General features: G+C 39.1%; 1 protein-coding gene across 3 annotated transcripts in view; it reads left to right on the forward strand.

Annotated features, from left to right (window-relative positions):
• rint1 (RAD50 interactor 1) overlaps positions 1-22,228 on the forward strand; it is a 50,094-nt gene that overhangs the window by 16,957 nt on the left and 10,909 nt on the right. For all 3 annotated transcript variants that reach the window (XM_072562720.1, XM_072562719.1, XM_072562722.1), the window contains 5 exons: positions 2,306-2,416; positions 3,240-3,465; positions 3,796-3,933; positions 18,509-18,708; positions 19,552-19,766. In XM_072562720.1, coding sequence (XP_072418821.1) covers positions 2,306-2,416; positions 3,240-3,465; positions 3,796-3,933; positions 18,509-18,708; positions 19,552-19,766 — 890 coding nt within the window. The remainder of the gene's footprint in view (positions 1-2,305; positions 2,417-3,239; positions 3,466-3,795; positions 3,934-18,508; positions 18,709-19,551; positions 19,767-22,228) is intronic.

Consider the following 22,228-nt stretch of genomic DNA (forward strand, 5'->3'; position numbering starts at 1 on the left):
GTAAATCTTGTCAATAGTACTCACTACTTCTGCTGTGTCTGATGGAGGAAGTGAATATTTGTGAATTTGATGCCCATCAAGTAGGCCTCTTTGCCCACTGTTCCATCTGTCCTGCTGCCTTCAAGTATATGCCTACTAAGGTCCCTCTGATCCTCTATTCTTCTTGGTACTTTTCAGGATTGAATTCCATTTGCCACTTTTCAGCCTATCTGTCCAGCTTGTCTATATTATCTTGTAGTCTGAGGCTTTCCTTTTCACTAATTACCACACTAACACAATTTTCATATCATGTGCGAACTGACTGATCATACCTCCTCCATTCATATCTAAATAATTTATGTGCACAGCAAACAGCGAGGAACCCAGCACTGAACCCTGTGGTACACTACTGGGCATGGTTCTAGTCCCAAAAACCATCACCCTCTGATTTCTGCAACTAAACCAATTTTGCTAAATTATCCTGTATCTCATGCAGACTTAGCTTTTTTTTAAATAGATATTTTTATTAAAAATTTAACATCTTTTTACAAGTTTACAAATAAAAAAAACCCAAGTATAAACATTGATATAGAATTAAATCTTAAATAAATAATAACCAAAATCTATCAAACAGAAAAAAGAGATACCGAGAGGAAAAAAAACAAAACTCAACTAACTACTAATCTAACCTACAACTAACCAGAGTGTATAATTAAATCTCTTACATTATTCAGGGGAAAATAAAACAACGGATAGCACAGAAATTGAGTAGTGAAGATACATGCTTGGAATGTGTTAACATCAAATCATAACAAAACCTGTATTCGTGTGGGATTCCTCTCCCAAGGGGCCCCGGACCAGCCAGGTTTGCCATCTCAATTAAATAAAAGCCCTTGTTAGGATAGTCGAAATATCGGTATTTGTGTAATTCAAGAAGGGCTGCCATATTTTATGGAATAATTCGGTCTTTTGGTGCACCATATTTGTAAGGAAGTCAAGGGGAATACATTCCATAATTATTCTGTGCCAATTCAAAAGTCCAGGGGGGAGACTTAACTTCTTAATCAGTCTGCCATGTAATACCTTGTCAAAAGCCTTACTGAATGATGTATCACTTGAAATTTCATTCATGCTAATGAAAAGATGCATTCTGCTATTTTGCTTGGGAGGGCTTTTATTTTTAAAGACTTTAATGTACTATCATCCCTGAACCTAAAGCAGGCAATGTTTTTACATCTTTTAACTTTGCTTATCTGCCTTGTCAAGGCTTTCCAAGTGACAGTTTAACTGATCCACTCCACACACTGTTGAGGAGTAGCCACTAACTAGTACAGCACAACTGAATGAATCAGACACCAAGTTACCCATGGCCTGACTTGAGCTTTCAGCAACTAATAATATATTTTTATAATGTTCATTTTCACCATACTCATCATTAGAACCTTTTTATATCATGAGTTATTTGAAATACTCAGTTTTTGACCAGTTCCTTGTGTAAAGATACTTTGGCTAATGTCAGAAATATGTATTAATCATTCCCTGTGCAATTCTATGCTTCATTTGCTTTCAGCTGTAACTCACCTGAGAATTTCTTTTAGCAATTCCCTCTTAGTACATGTGTCTGCGACAAGGCCCCTGATGACTTCTCATAGATTTCAAACAAATTATCTTTTTTTGTAAATCTTTTCCATAAACTATAATGAACTCAGCAGTTCATCTTTGGTGTCTAAATCACATATTCAGTTCTGAAAATACCAGGAAAATGTAAGATTAGCAGTCAAAGAAAAAGCCAAGGCCATACTTTGTTTCTTCTTGGTTAGGGAAGTAACCTGAGACCACATTTCCACCTCATTACTCCATTGTTTTTATGGTTCACATTCCAAAAACAAGACCTGTTAGCTTATTGTGTTTAGAGAGCCTGCAATGTGACTCAGTCATTTCATATATGGAACTATGGAAACACTTCAGTCAAAAGAAAAGCTTTTTTTATTTATCTTCCCAGATTGAAGTTAATCTTATGTTATATTCCTTGTCATCCATTTACTGAAACAGGAAATAGTCCGTGCTGCATAACTGTTTGCATTTCATGGTTTAATACAAACTATAGTCGCTGTTTTCTTTTCCCAACCAACTCCCCTTATTGAGAAAGAGTTCTGAAGAAGAGCAGTATTGGACTAGATGCATTAACTGTCTCCTCAGATGCTGTCAGTCCTGCTGCGTTTCTCCATGAATTCTTAAAGCCAGGTTAAGTTGCAGTATGCCCCTGAACTATTTTAAATAGTAACCTGTTTGAATAAGTAGCAAACATACACTTTTTATTTTATAGCCAGAGTGGTATCTGACACAAGTGCTTATGTGGATTGGAAATCATATTAAATTTTTTGAAGAGAAAATTCAGCCCATTGTGGATAAAACAGGCTCATCTTTGGACGCTAAGGTCAGTTTCCACACAATTTTATAAAGAAAACTATGCTTTTGGAAATAATTTCTAAAATATAATGCTTTAAATTTTTTTACAAGTATTATTTTAATATGAAGTTTTAAAAATATTTGAAGAAACAATTGCTTATTTTAGCTATGTAATGTCATTAGCATATTTCACAGTTTGCTTAAGAGAAGCTGAAAAACCAAGTGAGTTCTTCTAAATCAAAGCTAGCTGAGTCGTTTGATTGAAAAGTTAAAATATCTTACTTTCAGTCAAAGCAAATGAGATTTTCTACCAGCCTGTTTCTGATAGGTGGGGGTATTTTAAATCTGTAGAACCATATTTATCCTTGATATTGTTGCTGTTACTTCCCTTCGTTTTGCCTCTACCCTTATCTCTGACCTTGTCAAATGTGAAATACAACTTCTACAAACAAAAAGATTAGAAACATTTTTTCAGAAATTGCACAAAATAGAACCTGTACATTTAGTCTGCCTTATAAAGCATTTTTCTTTGCCTGAATAATTACAAAACTGGTTTCTAAGAAACAGCTGCTAGGATGATGAAGTTAGCAGTTGAAAATTTATAGGACAGTTGAACTGCAATATTTTACACTAGTGTTATCCTTGTAGCATGCATTCACTGTTTACGCATTGCTTTATGCACAGTTGCAAAAAGGGTATATTTTGTCATGGTTTGTTTCCAAAAATTAGGGTGTGCAATGCCAGAACATATTATCAGATCATACCTTACTCAAAAAAGCTTATGATGAAACTTGGCAATGTTTAGTCGAAATTATTCCAGTAACATGTTTCCACTTGCCCTTGTTGTTTAGCTGGAGTTCTCACGGGGTCTAGTGATGTTGGTTTTGGAGAAGATGTCTGCTGATATTCCCAAGCTCCTCTATGATGATAACCTGTTTTGCCACATGGTAGATGAAATCTTGTTGTTTGAGAAAGAGCTGCATAGTGCCTATGGCTATCCCAACAACCTCCCAAGTTGTATGCATATCCTTTCAGAAGAGACCTGCTTTCAGAAATGGTTGACAGTGGAAAGAAAATGTAAGCACGGATAGAACTTTTAGATATCTAAGAAATCTCGGTTATATTAAAGAGTAATTCTTCTGGAACTTATTTTCCGTGGGTACAGAATCAGTACAGTCTAATATCTTGTAGTTTTTGCATGCCTAAGGTATATATAAAATTGATTTTAAAATCCTATTGGATAAATAATATTTTATAAGCACTATTTTGTATATGTAAAATAATGCATTATACTGAAACAAATTATATACAAATATATTTCTGCTGTTTAAAAATTAGTTCAAAGCAATAGACATTCAATACTGATTTATGAAGATCTGAATTATTATCTACAGTTTTGTATTTCAGTTGCTTTAGAAAAGATGGACTCTGTCCTGTCTTCAGAGACTGCTTGGACATCTCAGTATAAGGATATCGTTGATGTAGATGAGATGAAAGCTCCAGATTGTGCTGAAACATTCATGACACTTCTTCTAGTTATTACAGGTAAAGCAGACTTAGATTATATAGGACGTAAACAGGCAATTTGCTCCATGCCAGCCTGTGTTCATACTATCAAGCCACCTGATATCTTCCTTCATGTAATTATGTGAACATAATCTTCTGTCCTTTCTCCCCCTTGTATTCTTGTTTATTTCTCTTAAATTCATCTACTTGATTTTCCAAAATCCTATGATAATAAGCTGCACATTTTCACAATTCTGCCTAAATTTGTTTCTTCTGAATTCCGATTTGATTTCTTTTAGCTTATCAATGAGTATATACTGATGGAATTGGCAGGCTGCTGGAACTCTGAGTTGGTGACCTTGTCCTGTCAAGAGATGCTGAGGATATGTCTGAGACAGCAAACATGTAAACCATTCAGCATTTCCTCTTGCTTAGCTTTTGTTGCACAGGAATCATCACTAGAATGGACGCATGGATGACAGATGTTTAGGAGACTTATTTGGGTATTCACAGTCAGGATGTCCTTGTTCAACATTCCATCACAGCTTGGATATGATCGCTGCAGCTTTTGAGATGTATGTGTTGAGTTCAACATCAAATGGCAGATTATTGGTGATTGTGGATCCTAGATATTGAGGCTATCACCACCTTACAATGTCACAGCTGATAAATGGCAGTATAGCAACATCCTGGATCACAACGTTCCTCTTCCTGATGCTGCTGATCAACCAAACTTTTAACAGATGTTGCAGAGTGATCTTGTATGTGAGAATATTATGTCACACCTTTTGGAAATCTAGTTAAACAATATCTACTGCATTACTATTGTTAGCCGATACAGTTCAGTACTTTATTTCCTTACATCCAAGTATACTGTAGCATATTTGCAAAACTGCTTTATAGAATTTGTATTCATTTCACCAAACTGGCAAAGAAAGGCATGGAAGGTCCACAATCCCTTTGCTTTCTTTGACAGATATGATTTGACCACCCTCGTATGAACTTTACAGTCAAGGTTTAAATATGTTGTGCAAAGTTTCTCCCTATCCAATATAGATGATTGGAAAGCATTTGGAATCCTTATTTAACCATATTCAACTTTGACTAGTTTCCTTTACTTTGATGATATTTTAATAAAAGCATACAGAATAATCAGAACTTTTTTAAAATTCATTTTGTGGGATGTGGGTGTCACTGAGTGGCTGGCATTTATTGCCTGTCCCTAGTTGCCCTTGAGAAGGTGGTGGTGAGCTGCCTTCTTGAACCACTGCAGGTCACCTGCTGTGGGTTGACCCATGATGTCATTAGGGAGGAAATTCCAGAATTTGACCCAGTGACAATGAAGGAACAGTGATATGTTTCTAAGTCAGGATGATGAGTGGCTTGGAGAGAAACTTGAAGGAAGTGTTGTTCCCATACATCTGCTGTCCTAGGCCACTCAGTGGTTACCACTGCTGCCTCACAGCACCAGCGACTCACGTTTGATTGCAGCCTCGGGTGACTGTCTGTATGGAGTTTGCACATTCTCCCAGTGTCTGCATGGGTTTTCTCCCACAGTCCAAAATTGTGCAGGTTGGATGAATTGGCCATAGTGTTCAGGGCTATGTAGGTTAGGTGTATTAGTCAGGGTTAAATGGAGGATAATAGGGTAGGGGAATGGATCTGGGTGGATTGCTCTTCAGAGGGTCCATGTGGACTTGTTTGGCCAAAGGCCCTGTTTCCATACTGTAAGGATTCTATGAATTTTGGATGGAAGTGGTGGTGGGTCGAGGGTGCTGTCTGAGGACCTTTGGTGGATTTCTGCAGTACATCTTGTAGATAGTACACATTGCAGTTACTGAACGTTGGTAGTGGAAGGAGTGGATGCTTGTGGATGCAGTGCCATTCAAGCAGGCTGCTTTGTCCTGGATGATGTCAAATTTCTAGAGTGTTGTTGGGGCTGCACTCATCCAGGCAAGTGGGGAGTATTCCACCACACTCCTGACTTGTGCAGAACTCAACTTTATCACTAGGACATTTTTTTATACATTTCAATAAGTTCTGCATATTCAATTTAACAAAACATGCTGTCTGGCTGAGGATGAGGCATAGTTGCAAATATTGCTCATCACCAGCACCCCAGAGAAGGTGGTGGTGGGACTTCTTCAAGCTTGTGTTGATGACCATACATAATGATGTTACTTAGGGAGTTCCAGGAATTTGACAAAATAAGGAACCAATGATGGATGTTGAAGTCAAATTGTAACTGAATTGGTGAATGTAGCAGCAAAGTAGTTACATTGCAACTAGTGTCCCCCTCTGTCAGGGATTGCAAGCTTGAAAAGGTTAGGAGGGTTTTGTGTTGAATTTGGGTAGTGGATAGATGTCAATCAAACGCATTACTTCATCCTAGGCGTTAAATTTTATGAAACCTCTGGCTGGATCCATCTAGAGAGATTGTTGGTGTTCTGTCAAGTTCCTGACTTGAGTTTGTGTGAGACAAGGTGGCATTGATATGTCAAGAGGTGAGTTGTTTGTTTCAAATTATTGGCCTCTGTCCTGACATGTGTTGATATGACTCATTAAGTTTAACTTCTGAACTAGTAACATTCTGGATGTTGATGCTGGGAATGGCTGTATGGTAATTGCAATAGAGCTGAAGGCTATGTAAAGATGGATGTTGATCATTGTCTAGCTCTTACCTAGCTTGAATATGCTCTGCCATTTAATCAACTGAGCTTAAATATTACCGATGTCATACCATAGACTAGGATTATTGAAGGAGTTGCGAACGTAGTTGAATGTTTTTTAATTATCTCTGAACACCCACATTCTTTCCCTCATGACAGGGCAGGTCATTGATGGTGCTTAGTAGGATTATGAAGATTGTAGAATTAAGGAACTATAGAAAAACTGAAATTCAAAGTGAGGGGGATGGCCTAAGGTTACCTTCTGATATTGGGCATCCAATGGCAGATGGAATTTAATCCTATTATGTGTGAGGGAATCCATTTTGAGAGATCTAATAAGGGAAAGATATATACAATGAATGGTAGGTCCCTAGGGAGTACTGAGAAGCAAGGCACCTTGGTGTACAAGTCAACAGACCCCTGAAGGTGCCAGCAAGGTAGACAGGATAGTGAAGAAGGCATGCAGGATGCTTGCCATCAATTTGCTAGGGCATAATGTAGAGGAGCAAGGAAAACTTCTTACAACTTTATAAAACATTGGTTAGACCACAGATGGAATATTGTGTGCACTTCTGGTCACCACATTATCAGAGGGACATGATTACACTGGAGAGAATGCAGAGGAGATTTTTATTTCATTCACACATTGGATGTGGGTGTCACTGGCTCGCCAGCATTTATTACCTGTTTCTATTTGCCCTTGAGAAGGGGTGGTGAGCTGCGTTCTTGAATGCTGCAGTCAGGTTCTATCGGTAGGCCCACAATGTGCTGAGGGAAGGAATTCTAGAATTTGACCCAGCAACAGTGGAGGAACAGTGATATATTTCTAAGTCAGGATGATGAGTGGCTTGGAGGGGAACTTGTAGGTTGTGCTTTTCCCATGTATCTGCTTCTCTTGACCTTTTTAGGTGGAAGTGATCATGTGTGTGGAAGGTGCTGTTGGAGGATACTTGGTGAATTTCTATAGTGCATCTTGTCGATAATACACACTGCTGCTGAGCATCATTGGTGAAGGGAGTGGACGTTTGCAAATGTGATGCCAATCAAGTGAGCTGCTTTGTGCTGAATGGTGTCAAGCTTCTTCAGTATTGCTGGAGCTATACTCATCCAGGCAAATGGGAAGTAATCCATCATATCAGGACATTGCTTAAGATGAAAAGTCTCAGTTATGAGGAGAGTCTGGATAGGCAGGGTTTGTTTTCCTTGGAGCAGAGAAGGTTGCAGGGAAATCTGATTGAGATATACAAAGTTATGAGAGGCATAGATAGGGTGAATTGTGAGAGTCTTTTCCCCATTGCAGAAGTGGCTAAAAACAGACAGCAAAAGTTTAAGGTGAGAAATAAGTGGTTTAGCAGAGATCTGAGGAAAAATATTTTCTCCCAAAGAATGGTAGAAATACGGAATGGTTTGACTGAGAGGGCAATGGAGGCAGACACTGCCTCAACATTTAAGAAACATCTGGGTGATCATTTAAAATGCCAGAGCATAGTAGGCTGTGGACCAAGTACAAGTAAATGGGACTAGTGCATTTGTTAGTAGGGATTGACACAGTAGGCCAAAGTGACTATTTCTATGCTGTTTGACTATGACTCTAATGGAAATCTGAAGTAAGTGCTCCAGTAATTGGTGTCATACCTCGTTCTAAGGTTTTGAGTCAGTTGTGTAATGTCACTGCAGGAGTTCCTCAGTGTACTGTCCTGTGTCCTATCATTTTCTTTTTTTTATATAGATATTTTTATTAGAAATTTAACATTTTTACAAGTTTACAAAAATAAACAAAACTCTCAAGTACAAACATTGATATACAATTAAATCTTAAATATATAATAACCAAAATTTAACAAAAGAAAAATACCGAGAAAAATAAACAAAACTCCACTAACTACTAATCTAACTTACAACTAACCAGAGTGTATATTTAAGTCTCTTACATTATTCAAATAAGAGAAAGAGAAAAAAACCCAGCGGATAACATAGAAATTGAGTAGTGAGATACATGCTCGGAATGTTGTTAACATCAAATGTAACAGAACCCGTATTCGTGCGGGATTCCTCTCCCAAGGGGCCCCGGACCAGCCAGGTTCGTAATCTCAATTAAATAAAATTGCTGAGCATCATTGGTGAAGGGAGTGGACGTTTGCAAATGTGATGCCAATTATTAGGATAGCCGAATTATCTGTATTCATATAATTCAAGAAGGGCTGCCATATTTTATAAAATAATTCGGTCTTTCGGTGCACCATATTTGTAAGGGGAATTTGTAAGTCAAAGGGAATACATTCCATAATTAATCTGTGCCAATTTGAAAGTCCAGGGAGGCCCTCAGCCACCCAGTTTACCAAAATATTTTTCCTTGCACAGAAAGAGAGAATAGAAAATAGTCTCTTCCCATGCATGTCCAGCGAGGATAAGTTTGAAAAGCCCAAAAGGGGGTCCACTTTAATTTCCGTTCCTAAAATTTCTGTCAGGGCACTTGCTACTTTAGTCCAGTATCTACGGATCTTATGACAGGTCCATAGACAATGTACAAGAGTGCCCACCTGTATTTTACATTTGGGACACATTGGAGATGCCCCTGCCTTAAATTTTTCCAATCGATCCGGTGCTATATGGACCCTATGAAGTATCTTCAGCTGGATAGCCTGAGTTCTGTTACAGATGGTGATTCTTCTGGCGTTTTCCCAAATGTCATTCCACGTTTCTATAGAGATTTCTAGTCCCAATTCCTGATCCCATGTTTTAAGCAGATTGTCCATATCTCCCGATACTTCATCATGTTGTAAATGATAAATAGTACAGATGGAGGATACCCCCATTGGTCGTAGTACTCTACATTCTCTATCTGATTTATAAAGACTATCTAATAACGTAGTCTTCTTCTGTATATAGTCTCGAATTTGGAAGTATCGATAGAGATCTCCATTAGGTAATCCGAATTTCTGACGCAGCTGTTCAAAAGACATCAGGACCCCATCTTTAAATAGGTCCCCTAGACATGAGATATCCCTGGATCTCCAGAGTTTAAAAGTGGCGTCTGTAAACCCCGGTTGGAATCCCCATGCTCCCATATCGGCGCATAGGGGGATGTTTTATGTGAGTTGCCCTCATTTTGCCGCATTATATTCCAAGCTTTAATTATATTTAGTATTATTGGGTTTTTACAGTGATCGTAATGATTTTCCTCTTGTCTGAAAATAAAAGGTCAATAAGTGGGCATTTTACTTGAGAAGCCTCGATGTCCAGCCAGATTGATTGTGGATCAAACAAGACCCAATCAGCTATGTAACTTAATAAGGAACTTAACTGATATTTCCTAAAATCTGGGAAGTCCAATCCTCCCCTTCCCTGTGGAAGCTGTAGCTTCTTCAGCTTAATGAGGGGCCGTCTATGATTCCAGATAAAGGAACCCAACCAGCCATATAATTTACGTAGTGCCAGCCTCGGCAGCATCACCGGAAGCATTCTCATAGGGTATAGGAGACGGGGCAGGGCATTCATTTTAATTAGTGCTATTCTACCCAGCCAGGAAATTGGAAGGTCTCCCCATCGCTGGAGGTCCTGCCTTATCCTTTCCAGTAAATGCACAAAGTTAGCCTTGTATAACTGACCAAATACTGGGGTAATAAAAATGCCTAAATATAAGAAACCCTCCAGGGACCAACGAAAGGGAAAATGGGATCCGTCCACTAAGTGGGTTATCATAGCAAGGCATAGCCTCCGATTTTGAGAAATTAATTTTATAGCCTGAGAATGCGCTAAAAGTATTAATAACTTGGATTAAGCGAGGTACGGACATCAGAGGATTACTGAGGAATAGAAGAACATCATCTGCATACAGGGTAATTTTATGTTTACCTGTACCAATCCTCGGGGCCGTTATATTAGGATCAGCCCATATAGCTTCTGCTAGTGGTTCAGTTATTAGCGTAAATAACAATGGTGAGAGAGGACATCCCTGACGGCAGCCCCTACCTACTGAAGCTATCCGAACCTAATCCATTGGTAACCACAACTGCTTTGGGATCACTATACAATGTTGAGACCCATTTGGTAAACACCTTTCCAATGCCAAACCTTTCCAATGTGTAAAACAAATATGACCATTCAACCCTATCAAATGCCTTTTCTGCGTCTAATGAAACTACTACTCCTGGTATCTTTCCCTGATGGCAGGCTTGAATCATATTCAAAACCCTTCTAATATTATTGAATGATCTACGGCCCTTAATAAACCCCGTCTGATCCTCCTTTATGATATGTGGCAGTACCCTTTCTAGTCTCAATGCTAACGTTTTAGAAAGGATTTTAAAATCTATATTTAGCAAGGATATTGGTCTGTATGACGTACAATCTTCTGGATCCTTTCCTTTTTTTTAAGGATAAGAGAGATATTTGCCTCTTTCAGCGAAGGCGGGAGACAGCCCTGACTATATGCATAGTTATACATGTCCATAAGTGGACCAGCCAATATTTCTGTAAATTCTTTATAGAATTCAGCTTGAAAACCATCTGGGCCAGGTGCCTTACCGCTCTGAAGTTGCCTGATTGCGTCAAGTATTTCTTGGACATTTAAGATCGATACCTGTTCCGGAGTTAGGCCCGGAAAGGTTAAATTTTTTAAAAATGATTGCATCTTCCTAGTCCTGTCATCACAATCCTGCGATTTATATAAATCAGAATAAAATTTTCTAAAGATTGCATTAATCTTTTTATGATCATGAGTCAAAATACCCATACTTTTTTTGATAGACATTAGGGGCCTTTTTCTTCTTTGCAAGAAATGCTAAGTATCTACCCGGTTTGTCGCCAAATTCATATAACCTTTGTTTTGCAAATAATATTTCCCTTTTAGCCGTTTGGGTAAGCGTAGTGTTTAGAGCTGTCCTAAGGGCCGTAATCCTTTGCAATTTAATAATAGAAGGTCTATCAGCATATGCAGTTTCAGCTGCTTTCAAGCAAGCTTCAAATAGACGCTGTTGTTCTCCATTTAATTTTTTCTCGGTCGCTGAGTAGGAGATGATCAAAACTCGCGCGTAAGCTTTGATGGTCTCCCATATAATTGATAGGTTGCTAGCCGTACCTAAATTCATTTCTAAAAAAGTTTTAAATTCTTGAGAAAAGTACTTTACAAATTTACTGTCTTTCATTAGGAAGGGGTCCATACGCCAATGCCGAGGGGATGTCCCATTGTTCCTCGCCTTGGTTTCCATATATACAGCAGCATGGTCGGAAATTGCTATACTACCTATTTTACAGGATGATATGGAATTTTTAAAAATCGAGGGGGCAAAAACATATCAATTCTGGTATGGCATTTATGTGGATTGGAGTAAAAAGAAAAAATCTCTGCCCTGTGGATGAAGACATCTCCATACATCTAATCCTAATTCTTTGTTCAGATCCACCAATTGTCTAGATCTGGGAGATACTCCTGCAGTACTCTTGGGAATTCTATCTATTTCCGGATCCATAATACAATTAAAGTCCCTCTATAATTGTATGATGGGCACCAAGAGCCATCAATTTTGAGAAGGCTTCTGTTATAAATTTAAAGGGATGTGCCGGGAGGCAGTACAAATTTAAAATCCCATATTCCTCTCCATTTATAAGGGCTTTAATCAGAATATATCGTCCAGATTCGTCTTTTATCTGAATTAGGATTTTGAAAGGGAAATTCTTCCAAACAAGAATAACAACTCCCCTACTTTTTGAGCTAAAAGAAGAATAAAAGGCCTGATCAAATCCACCCTGTCGTAATTTCAAGTGTTCTTTATCCAACAGATGTGTCTCTTGTGGGAGAGCTATATCAACTCTTTCTTAAGATTTGATAATATTTTCTTCCTTTTGACTGGCGAATTACACCCCTTGACATTCCAGGTGCACCACTTAACCGACTGATCAACCATAATCATCCGGGCAAATCCGAGACCCCTCAGGAGGGGGAACCCTATCCAGAACATCCCAAGCATAGAGCATATAAAATTCACAAAAATAAAGGCTCTCTAATACACTCACAACAGTATAATAAAAAACTATTTCTAAATAATAAAAAAAACGTATTTAAATGGAGATTTTCCCCCTTGTTCCCAGGGGGTGTCACTTCCTTTCCAAAGATCCATCGTATCCTCTCCCAACCAATGCCCCACCCTTGACCCAGGCGTTCCTCAATAGGAGGAGGAGAATTCAGATATAATACAAAGCTAGAGTTAACAATGAACACCCTACCCCCTCCCCCCACCCACACCTGGATATATTGGTAATGTTAATACCATGTATAAACATATATAACTATAAAATTACAACCTCAACAAATAATAATTAAATATAATAATACAAAATAGCAAGGGAAAACAACCCCGCTCCTAGAGACAGAGGTAAAATAGAATAAGGTAACCACCTCCCCCCACCAACAATAACTAAACCCCCCAGCTTATATATATACATACACACATACATACATAGAATAATAAAAAAAAAACCCCGGGGGGGAGAAAATCATTAAATAGAGAACAAATAAATAAATCCCTCTCCCCACTTCCCAAGATAATATTAAACAGTAAGATAAGAAAAAAGAAAAAGGGGGGGGATATAAATCGGAGTGGGGGAAAGGCAAACCAACGTCCATTATCTCTTACAATTTATCTAAGAGAATCCAAAAATTCCTTAGCCTTTTCTGGCGATCCGAAGTTATACACGGATCCTTCATGGTTAAAGCGTAGCGCTGCTGGGTAGCGTAAGGAGTACTGAATATTTAAGTCCCTTAAAACACTTCTTCGCCTCATCGAATGCCTTCCTCTTTCGGACCAGAGCTGGGGAAAAGTCCTGGAATAACATGATCTTGGATCCTTTATAGATCATGGCTTGGGAATCTTTTCCAAGATTTCTAGAGGCTTCTAGGAGTATCTGCCTCTCCCTATAGCTCTGCAGCCGGAAAAGGACCGGGCGAGGGTGCTGGTTCGAGCTGGGCTCGCGTATTGTGACCCGGTAGGCCCATTCCACCCTTACCTGGCCTGATCCAGCTTCCAGATTTAAAAGCTGTGGCAGCCACTGCTCGAGAAACGCTGTAAGCTGGCCTTCCTCTTCCCGTTCGGGAAGGCCCAGCAAACGAATATTTTTCCGACGACCTCGATTATCGAGGTCATCAATATGATTCTCTAAGGTCTGGACTCGCTGTTCGAGAGTCCAGACCCAATCCACGGCCAATTTTGCTGTAGTTTCGGAGGTCGCAGCCTTTAGCTCCGCCCCTCCGACTCAGCGCTCGATTTCTTTAATGTCTCGGTCGTGCTTTTGCAGCACAGCCGAGAGTGAATCCCATCGACTTCTTCAATGATAGCGTCGATCTTTGCATCCAGTTTGGAGATGATTTCCACGAGGCTTGCCACCGTGGGTAAGTCCCCTGGGGTGGCTGCAGACGCCTCTGCTGCAGCTGGAGAGGGTGGGGGAGGGGTTCCTGCCTGCTGAGAGCTGCGGGCTCCCTTCCCTTTAGTCATTTTTACTGGAGATTAAATTGTTTAAATTCAACACTAAGCAACTAATTAAATTAAACAGCTATTTTAAATGATTTGGTGAGTGTGGTGGGGGGGTGGGTGACCCACTTTGCCCAAGTCTTGGGAAGAGCACTGTAGACTCAGACTTGCTGGGTCGCCGCCATCTTGGATTCCCCCCTCCCTACCATTTTCAACTGGTTCATCAATTGCCAGCCCTCCATCGTAAAGTTAGGAATGTGAATGATTGCTCATGATTGTACAATGTCTAGTACCATTCACTGCTCTTCAGATCCTAAAACAGTCAGCGTCTATATGAAGCAAGACATGGACAACATTCGGGTGTCAGCTGATAAGTGTACGTAAGTGATAAGTGTTCCTACCACGCTATCTCCCCTTGATATTCATTCTTATGATCATTGAATTCTCCACTATTAACAGCCTTGGAGTTAATGGATCAGTCACATAAATACTGTGGTTACAAGATCAATTCAGAGATAGGAAATTCTATGGCTCGTAACTCACTTCCTGACCCCAAATCCTGTGCGGTGTCTAAATGGCGTAAGTCAGGAGTGTGACAGAATATTTTCCAGTTGTGGGTGCAGCTGCAACAATGCCAAAGATCAGCAGTGACCAGGACAAAGCAACCTGCTTGTCTGGCACTCCTCCCACACCTTAACCATTCATTCCTTCGACTGCTAATGCACTATGGCAAACAAATATGTGCCATCTACAAGATGCACTGCAGCAACACACCAGCACTCCTTCAACAGCACCTTCTGAACCTGCAACCTCTACCAACTATAAGGGCAAGGGTAGCAGATGCATGGAGATACTACCATCTGCAAATTTCTTGTCAAGCCACTCACTATCCTGACTTGGAAGTGAAATGCAATTTCTTCACTATTGCTGGTTCAGAATTCTGGCACTCCCTTCTTGGATTGCAAGAGGCAGCTCACCATTGCATTTTCAAGAGCAGTTCGGGGTGGGCAATAAATCCTGGCCCAGGCAATGACACCCACATCACTTGAATGAATGATAAAAAGATTGCACTGAGGCAGTGTTGTCCTTGAGTTTCCAAGGTTAGTCCTTATCAATCATGACAAATTCCTTTGTGTCAGACATACTCCAAGCACTGAAGAGCATCTGTTTCCCAGTGATGTCAGTTCTAACACTGTCTTGACACAGATAATTACTCCTTTCTCCTATCTGTCATTTAACTCATGTCCACGTGTCGATCACTGCTATGACTCTAGGTCAGTGACTTTGTAAGACCGCTTGCATTGTCAGTAATCAGACTTTTCAGGAGGGTCTTGTGTTCTGAATAGGATATGCAAGCAATCTTTATACATTAGGGGATTGCTTTTTGGAGGATGCTGATTAGAATTCTTCAGTAGGCTGAAGATGCATGCACATTTTAAGCTCAATTAGCCTCATGTCTGCACTCACTCTGGACACTACTGTAGCTAAAGTGAATTGGGATTTTCATACAGCTTCCTTTCTAGTTTGTTACCTTTGTCTACCACCACACTGTACTGAATGTGGAAAGATAAAAGAATCTTGTTTTGCTCTCTAGGTCTTGTGATCTATCACTTTTTTCTATAGCTGCTGCTTTCTTGAGCAGACGTCCATTTTTAGCTTCATTAGGTTTTACTTCATTGTAAGTTATGTTTGATGCTGTTCTAGAAATCATATTTTGTACTTTTCATTGAACCAAAATTACAAAAAGAATGAAATGATTACATTTATGTAGTACTGGATATGGGTGTAGGATTGCTCACTGAGCTGGTAGGTTCATTTCCAGACATTCCGTCACCCTACTAGGTAACATCTTCATTGGGCCCCCGGGCAAAGCTTCGCCTGGAAGCCCACTGAAGATGTTATCTAGTATGGTGATGAAACGTCTGGAAATGAACCTTCCAGCTCAGTGAGCAAACCTACATCCAGAACCTCAACCTGACCTACAAATCTTCTCAAAACTTACTAAGTACTGGATATCTCAAAACATGTTCTATCCAGTGAAGTAATTTTTGAAGTATACTACATACAGTTCTAGTTGTACTTGTCGAGAAAGGATGTTATTAAATTGGAAAGGGTAGAGAAAAGATCTTTAAGGATGTTACTGCGAGTAGAAGGTTTGAGCTATAGGGAGAGGCTGGATAGACTAGGACTTCTTTCCCCTGGAAAGAGGTTTATAAAATCATGAGGGGCATAGATTAGGTGAATAGAAAAGGTCGTTTCCCTAGGGTAGGGAATTTCAAAACTAAAGGGTATAGGTTTAAAACGAGAAGGGAAAGACGTAAAAGGGACCTGAGGGACACCTTTTTCCACACAGAGCGTGGTGCATATTAGGTTAAATTAGATTCCCTACAGTGTGAAAACAGGCCATTTGGCCCAACAAGTCAACATCTACCCTCTGAAGAGTAACCCACTCCCCTACATTTACCACAACTAATGCATCTTAACACTATGGGCAATTTAGCATGGCCAATTCACCTGGTTTGTGGGAGGAAACCAGAGCACCCAGAGGAAACCCGTGGAGACACTGGGAGAATGTGCAAACTCCACACAAACAGTTGCCCAAGGCAGGAGTCCAACCCAGGTCCCGGGTGCTGTGAGGCAGCAATGCTAACCACTGAGCCACTGTACTGTTCCATATCTGTAATACGTGGAACAAATGCTAGAAGAAGTGGTAGAAGGTGGGTACAATTACAACATTTAAAAGACATTTGGACAGATACATGAACAGGAAAGGTTTAGAGCGATAATGGGCCAAACGGATGCAAATGGATCTAGTTTGGTTTGGGAAACCTGATTGGCATGGGCTAGTTGGATCAAAGAGTCTGTTTCCATGCTCTGTGACACTGTGTTGTAATATAGGAAACATGACAGTCAAAATTGTATACCACAAACTCCCACAAATATCTGTGATAATGAGCACTTACTTAATCTGTGTTTATGATGTAGATTGAGGCATGAAGATTAGACAGGCAGGGGGATAGCTTCTCTGCTCTTGCTCAAAATAGTGCTGAGGATTCTTTGTCTCCTAGCTTGATGGTGTTGAATATGTGAAAGATGTGATGGGCTATGAAATTACATACTGAGGCGATGCACGGTTTATTTACCTTTGGCCCACAGTTCCTCATTTTCTATGTTTTGGAGTGTGTTACTTGTCCCACTTAGAGTAGTAGTTAAAGAGTAGTACACATTTGAAGCACACAGTTGGTACAGTGTGGTGATCAATCGTGTAAGTGGAAGGGAGGTTTAGGAAGGCAGTTCCAGAGATTAGTTCCTAGACAACTGAAGGTATAACCCACTATGATGGGGAATTAAAATCAAGGATGTTACAGAGGCCAGGTTTAAAGAGATGTTTGGACTGATGAAAATTAGAAATGGTCTGGCTTGATACCATGAAGGGAGTTGAAAGCATGAATAAAGATTTTAAAAATCAGGGTCTTGTTCAGCAAGGAACCAGCGTACGTCTGCTACTGGAAGTCTGATGAGTGAATAGATGTTGCTGTAAGGAAGGACATGTCTATAGAATTTTTGAATAACCTCAAGTTTATAGAGAACGTAGGTGACCAGCCAATCATGCATTAGAATAATCAAGGCTTAACATAACACAGGCATAATAAGGGTTTCAACAGTCGATGAACTGAGGGAAGGTCAGGGTTAGGCAGTGTCGTTGAGTAGGAACCAGATATTAGTGATGCCACACGTGCAAATATAAGACCAAGCATTTCAAATAGTCTGATTCTAGAACTCATGACTCAGAACTATAGTTTAAATACAGACTAAAATCAATGACATCATTCTTCCCAATAATAGAGAGAGTTTCTATTCATCTGATATTGGATGTCTAGGAAGCTTTCTGATAATTTAGTGAAAGTGAAGTTAAGTGGTGAGGTAGAGCTAGCTATTGGCAGCCTACACATGAGAACTGAGTTTTCAGATGATGTCACTGAAGTGCAGTTTTTACAGGAGAAATAGGAGGCAAACTAGGAGAAGTGTAAGAGCTGGGAGAAAAACTATTGCAGGTGATATTCTAGCTGTGAAAGCAGAGTTTAGAATGGAACCAAGCAAGTGCAGTCTCACTTGATGATGGTGGAGAATTGTTGCAGAAGGATGACTGGTTCAATCGTGTCAAAGCTGTGGACAGGATGAAATGGGATAGTTCACCATTATAATAGTCACATCGGATATCAAATAAATTAATATTTTATTGATATTGGCATCATTAGTGAATTGAATCTAAGAATTTTGTGGTTACTTTTTTTCCTTTTAGTTTTAATCCATGCTGTTAATTAATTTGGGTTAGACTTTTATTAAAAGGGAATATTGTCAGTTTATTAAGAGCGACGGAGCCAAATTGCTGCGATCTTTTTGTGTACATAATACTTGTTTTGCCGTTTTATATTTCTGAAATGCAACATAATTAGATTTTCATGTTTATGTGAACAGACCGGTACAAGAATCTTCCTACTGCTGCTCGAAAACTGCAGTTTTTGGAACTACAGAAGGAACTGATTGATGATTTCAGGATTCGTCTGACTCAAGTAATGAAGGAGGAGACCCATTCTCCTCTAGGATCCCGTTACTGTGCGATTTTGAATGCTGTAAACTATATAGCAGCAGTTTTGGCAGATTGGGCAGACAATGTGGTAAGAACACCTGCTTACAGTTGTTATTAAAAAATTGTTTTTAAGGCAATTAAGAAGATACAGGTTGTTATGCTGTAACTTGCATTTTGTTAACGCAAATTCATTGTAATGTGATTGACTGCTTCTAAAGCGCATACATTTAAAAGTGTTGGTTTTAATGTGATTACATCGGTAGCTCTTTAAGCACTGTTTCTAAAGTGCAATTTTTCAATAATGTGCGGTTGCACAAGAACTCAACTATCGCATTATAGAAGAACCACCTATATCTGATTCAAAGTGACTACATGCTTCTATATCTCTGCCAATAATGTAGACGAGAGTAGAGTGATTTAGAATCATGGCATTAACTGAACAGCTTCTGTTTTTATCATACCCTATCACAGCTATTGAATTTTTCAAAAGTATTTCACTAGCAGTTAATTAATTTGGCCTATTAAGGCAGATTCTATATTGCATGCAGCATAACTATGTATAATAACAAATGAATTACATGTCATTGGAGAGTATAATAATAGAATTTCAAAATTTCATTTTGTTAATCAGTGAAATCAACTGAAAACAATTTCTGGTGCAACTTAGAACTGTTAGATGACTCACCCTTTGTAAATTAGTAAGTCAAGGGATCGAGTGAAATTCTGTGGAATAACGTAATTGCTATTGTGAATTGTTTAACTTTTTGCAAAAATAATTAATTGCAGTACAGTGGTAGAGGGACAGTAAGTTATATTAAATACTATGAGTATGCATCTGAAATTTTAGTAATTCAGGAGATAAGGTACATGTTTATGAAATTGAATCAAAGAGCTACATTCCATCTCAGAAATATATTTTTCTTTTGTGTAGTTCTTCTTGCAGCTTCAGCAAGCAGCACTTGAGGTTTGTGGAGTGAGCAACACCTTGACTGAATTACAGCTCGGCCAGCTGGCCTCTCTTGAAAGCTCTGTCTTTGATAATATGATTGATTTGCTGGAGCGCCTGCGATATGATATGTTGACACGACAAGTAGAGCATGTCTTCAGAGAAGTGAAGGACAAAGCAAAACCATATAAGAAAGAAAGGTGAATATTTTGCAGATTGAGCACTACTTTTATTGCATTATCACATAGGACTGGATAAATAAATGTTATATCAATTAGTACATTAGGATTTCAAGGCTTTAGAATTGTCATTCAATATTACTAGATTAATTGCTATTAAATTGACATCAGTAGAGGACTAGGAAATGAAAAAAAACCAAAGAAAATGGTATTTCTCCCTAAATTTGGAGAAATATTTAAGATTTCCTAATGCCATGAAGCATTTTTATTTTATTGTAATCACCACAAAAGGAAACAAATGTCATTTTCATTCTGAATAATTAAGAAGAATTCAACTCATTTAAATAATTATGCACTTATACAGACAGGGTTGTAATTAGTATGCTTAATTTACAAATTGATTTCTGCATCATCTCCAACACCACTTCCTTATTTCTCCCTTTGCTGCTGAAGGCAGTGAAATTTTGGGGTAGTTTCCTGGAACTTTACCCAAGTCAGATAGTCTCCATCAGTGAAGGAATCTAGTGTCATAATCAAGTCTGATTTTGACCTTGCCTGACATCCATGTGTATACGGTCCACCTGGCATCTTTATGTCGTGCTTGGAAATCCCACCAGAAGTCAACAAACAATATAGATCAGAACTTAAATTTGGGGAAATTGCACATTTAAATGCCAAGGGATTACACTTTGATGTCCATTGAACTATTGATAAAAATCAACATGTTGATCCAGAATTTGGGATGAAAATAACAGTGAGTCTGTTGGCACTCACCTTATAAATGGATTAAATCTGGCATCACTTTCTGCAGTATATACCTGTGTTGTTAAATATGGGAATCCATAAGTTGCAGTAATTTTCCCTGGAGACACTGCTTCAGAAAATCTTATAGAAACATCCATAATTGATTAAAAAAAAATCAATTTCCATTTCTGGTTCCACACAATCTGTTAAAACCCTGCTAAACAGTTCTTCAAAAGCTGGTGTTGGAATTAAAGGTTGGGGTTTAGCAAGACTGGAGTTTAGCAAGGTCTGACTACATCTTCATGAAATCCTGACCTATAAAAGAGTTTTAATATTTTAGGCATTACGAAAACACAGGCTGATTGATCTGAAATTTGTGAGCCAACAGGGAAATTTCATTAAAATACTCAGATGCTGTCTAATAGACCATTGGGCATTCCTCATATTTGATGTGAATCTCCATTTCCTTATTAAGATTGTATTTTTCAAGTGATAACAATCAAGTATTGTTTTGATTCTATTTCTGAATAGGCTGTGTTACATATCTCTTTCAATTTCAAATCTATTGAATTTCTATTCAGGAAGATGGGGTAAACATATTAGCCTCATTCTCTTTACCTTTTTAGTTGAATTTTGAAAAAAAATCCTGACAGCTGAATTTTCAAAATATCTCCATTTTGAGGACTCCTTTTCTTCTTGCCTAATTTTATAGGTCTGAGATCAAGTCACAGCAAGTCAGCAAATGATCCAGAATGTTCTTTTTGTAACATTTTTATTTCACTACTCCACTTCTGCATTTACCACCTCATTAGAGTCATGGAGTCATAAAGATGTATAGCACAGAAACAGACCCTTCAGTCCAACTTACCCATGCTGACTAGATATCCTAACATAATCTAGTCCCATTTGCCAGCACTTGGCCCATATCCCTTGAAAGACTTCCTATTCATATACCCATCCAGATGCATCTCAAATGTTGTAATTGTACCAGCTTCCATCACTTCCTCTGGCAGCACATTCCATACACACACCACCCTCTGCATGAAAAAGTTGGCCTTTAGATCCCTTTAAATTTTTTCCCTTCTCATCCTAAACCTTTACCCTCTAGTTCTGGAGTCCCCTACCCCAGAGAAAAGACCTTGTCGATTTACCCTTTTTACACCTCTCATGATTTTATAAACCTCTACAAGGTCACCCCTCAGCCTCCGAGGCTCCAGGGAAAACAGCTCCAGCCTATTCAACTTCTCCCTGTAGCTCAAATCCTCCAACCCTGGCTACATCTTTGTAAACCTTGTCTCAACCCTTTCAAGTTTCACAACATCCTTACAATAGGAGGGAGACCAGAACTGAACACAGTATTCCAAAAAGTGGCCTAACCAATGTCCTGTACAGCTGCAACATGACCTCCCAACTGCTATACTCAGTGCTCTATTCAATAAAGGAAAGCATACCAAACACCTTCTTCACTATCCTATCTACCTGCGACTCTACTTTCAAGGAACTATGAACCTGCACTCCAAGGTTTCTTTGTTCAGCAACGCTTCCCAGGACCTTACCGTTTAGTGTATAAGTCCTGCCCTGATTTGCCTTTTCAAAATGCAGCACCTCACATTTATCTAAATTAAACTCCATCTGCCACTCCTCAGCCCATTGGCCCATCTGATCAAGAGCCCAATATACTCTGAGGCAACTTTCACTGTGCACAACACCTCCAATTTTGGTGTCATCTGCAAACTTAC

Source organism: Chiloscyllium punctatum, chromosome 44 (assembly GCF_047496795.1).
Source record: "Chiloscyllium punctatum isolate Juve2018m chromosome 44, sChiPun1.3, whole genome shotgun sequence".
In the NCBI taxonomy this organism is placed as follows: domain Eukaryota; kingdom Metazoa; phylum Chordata; class Chondrichthyes; order Orectolobiformes; family Hemiscylliidae; genus Chiloscyllium; species Chiloscyllium punctatum.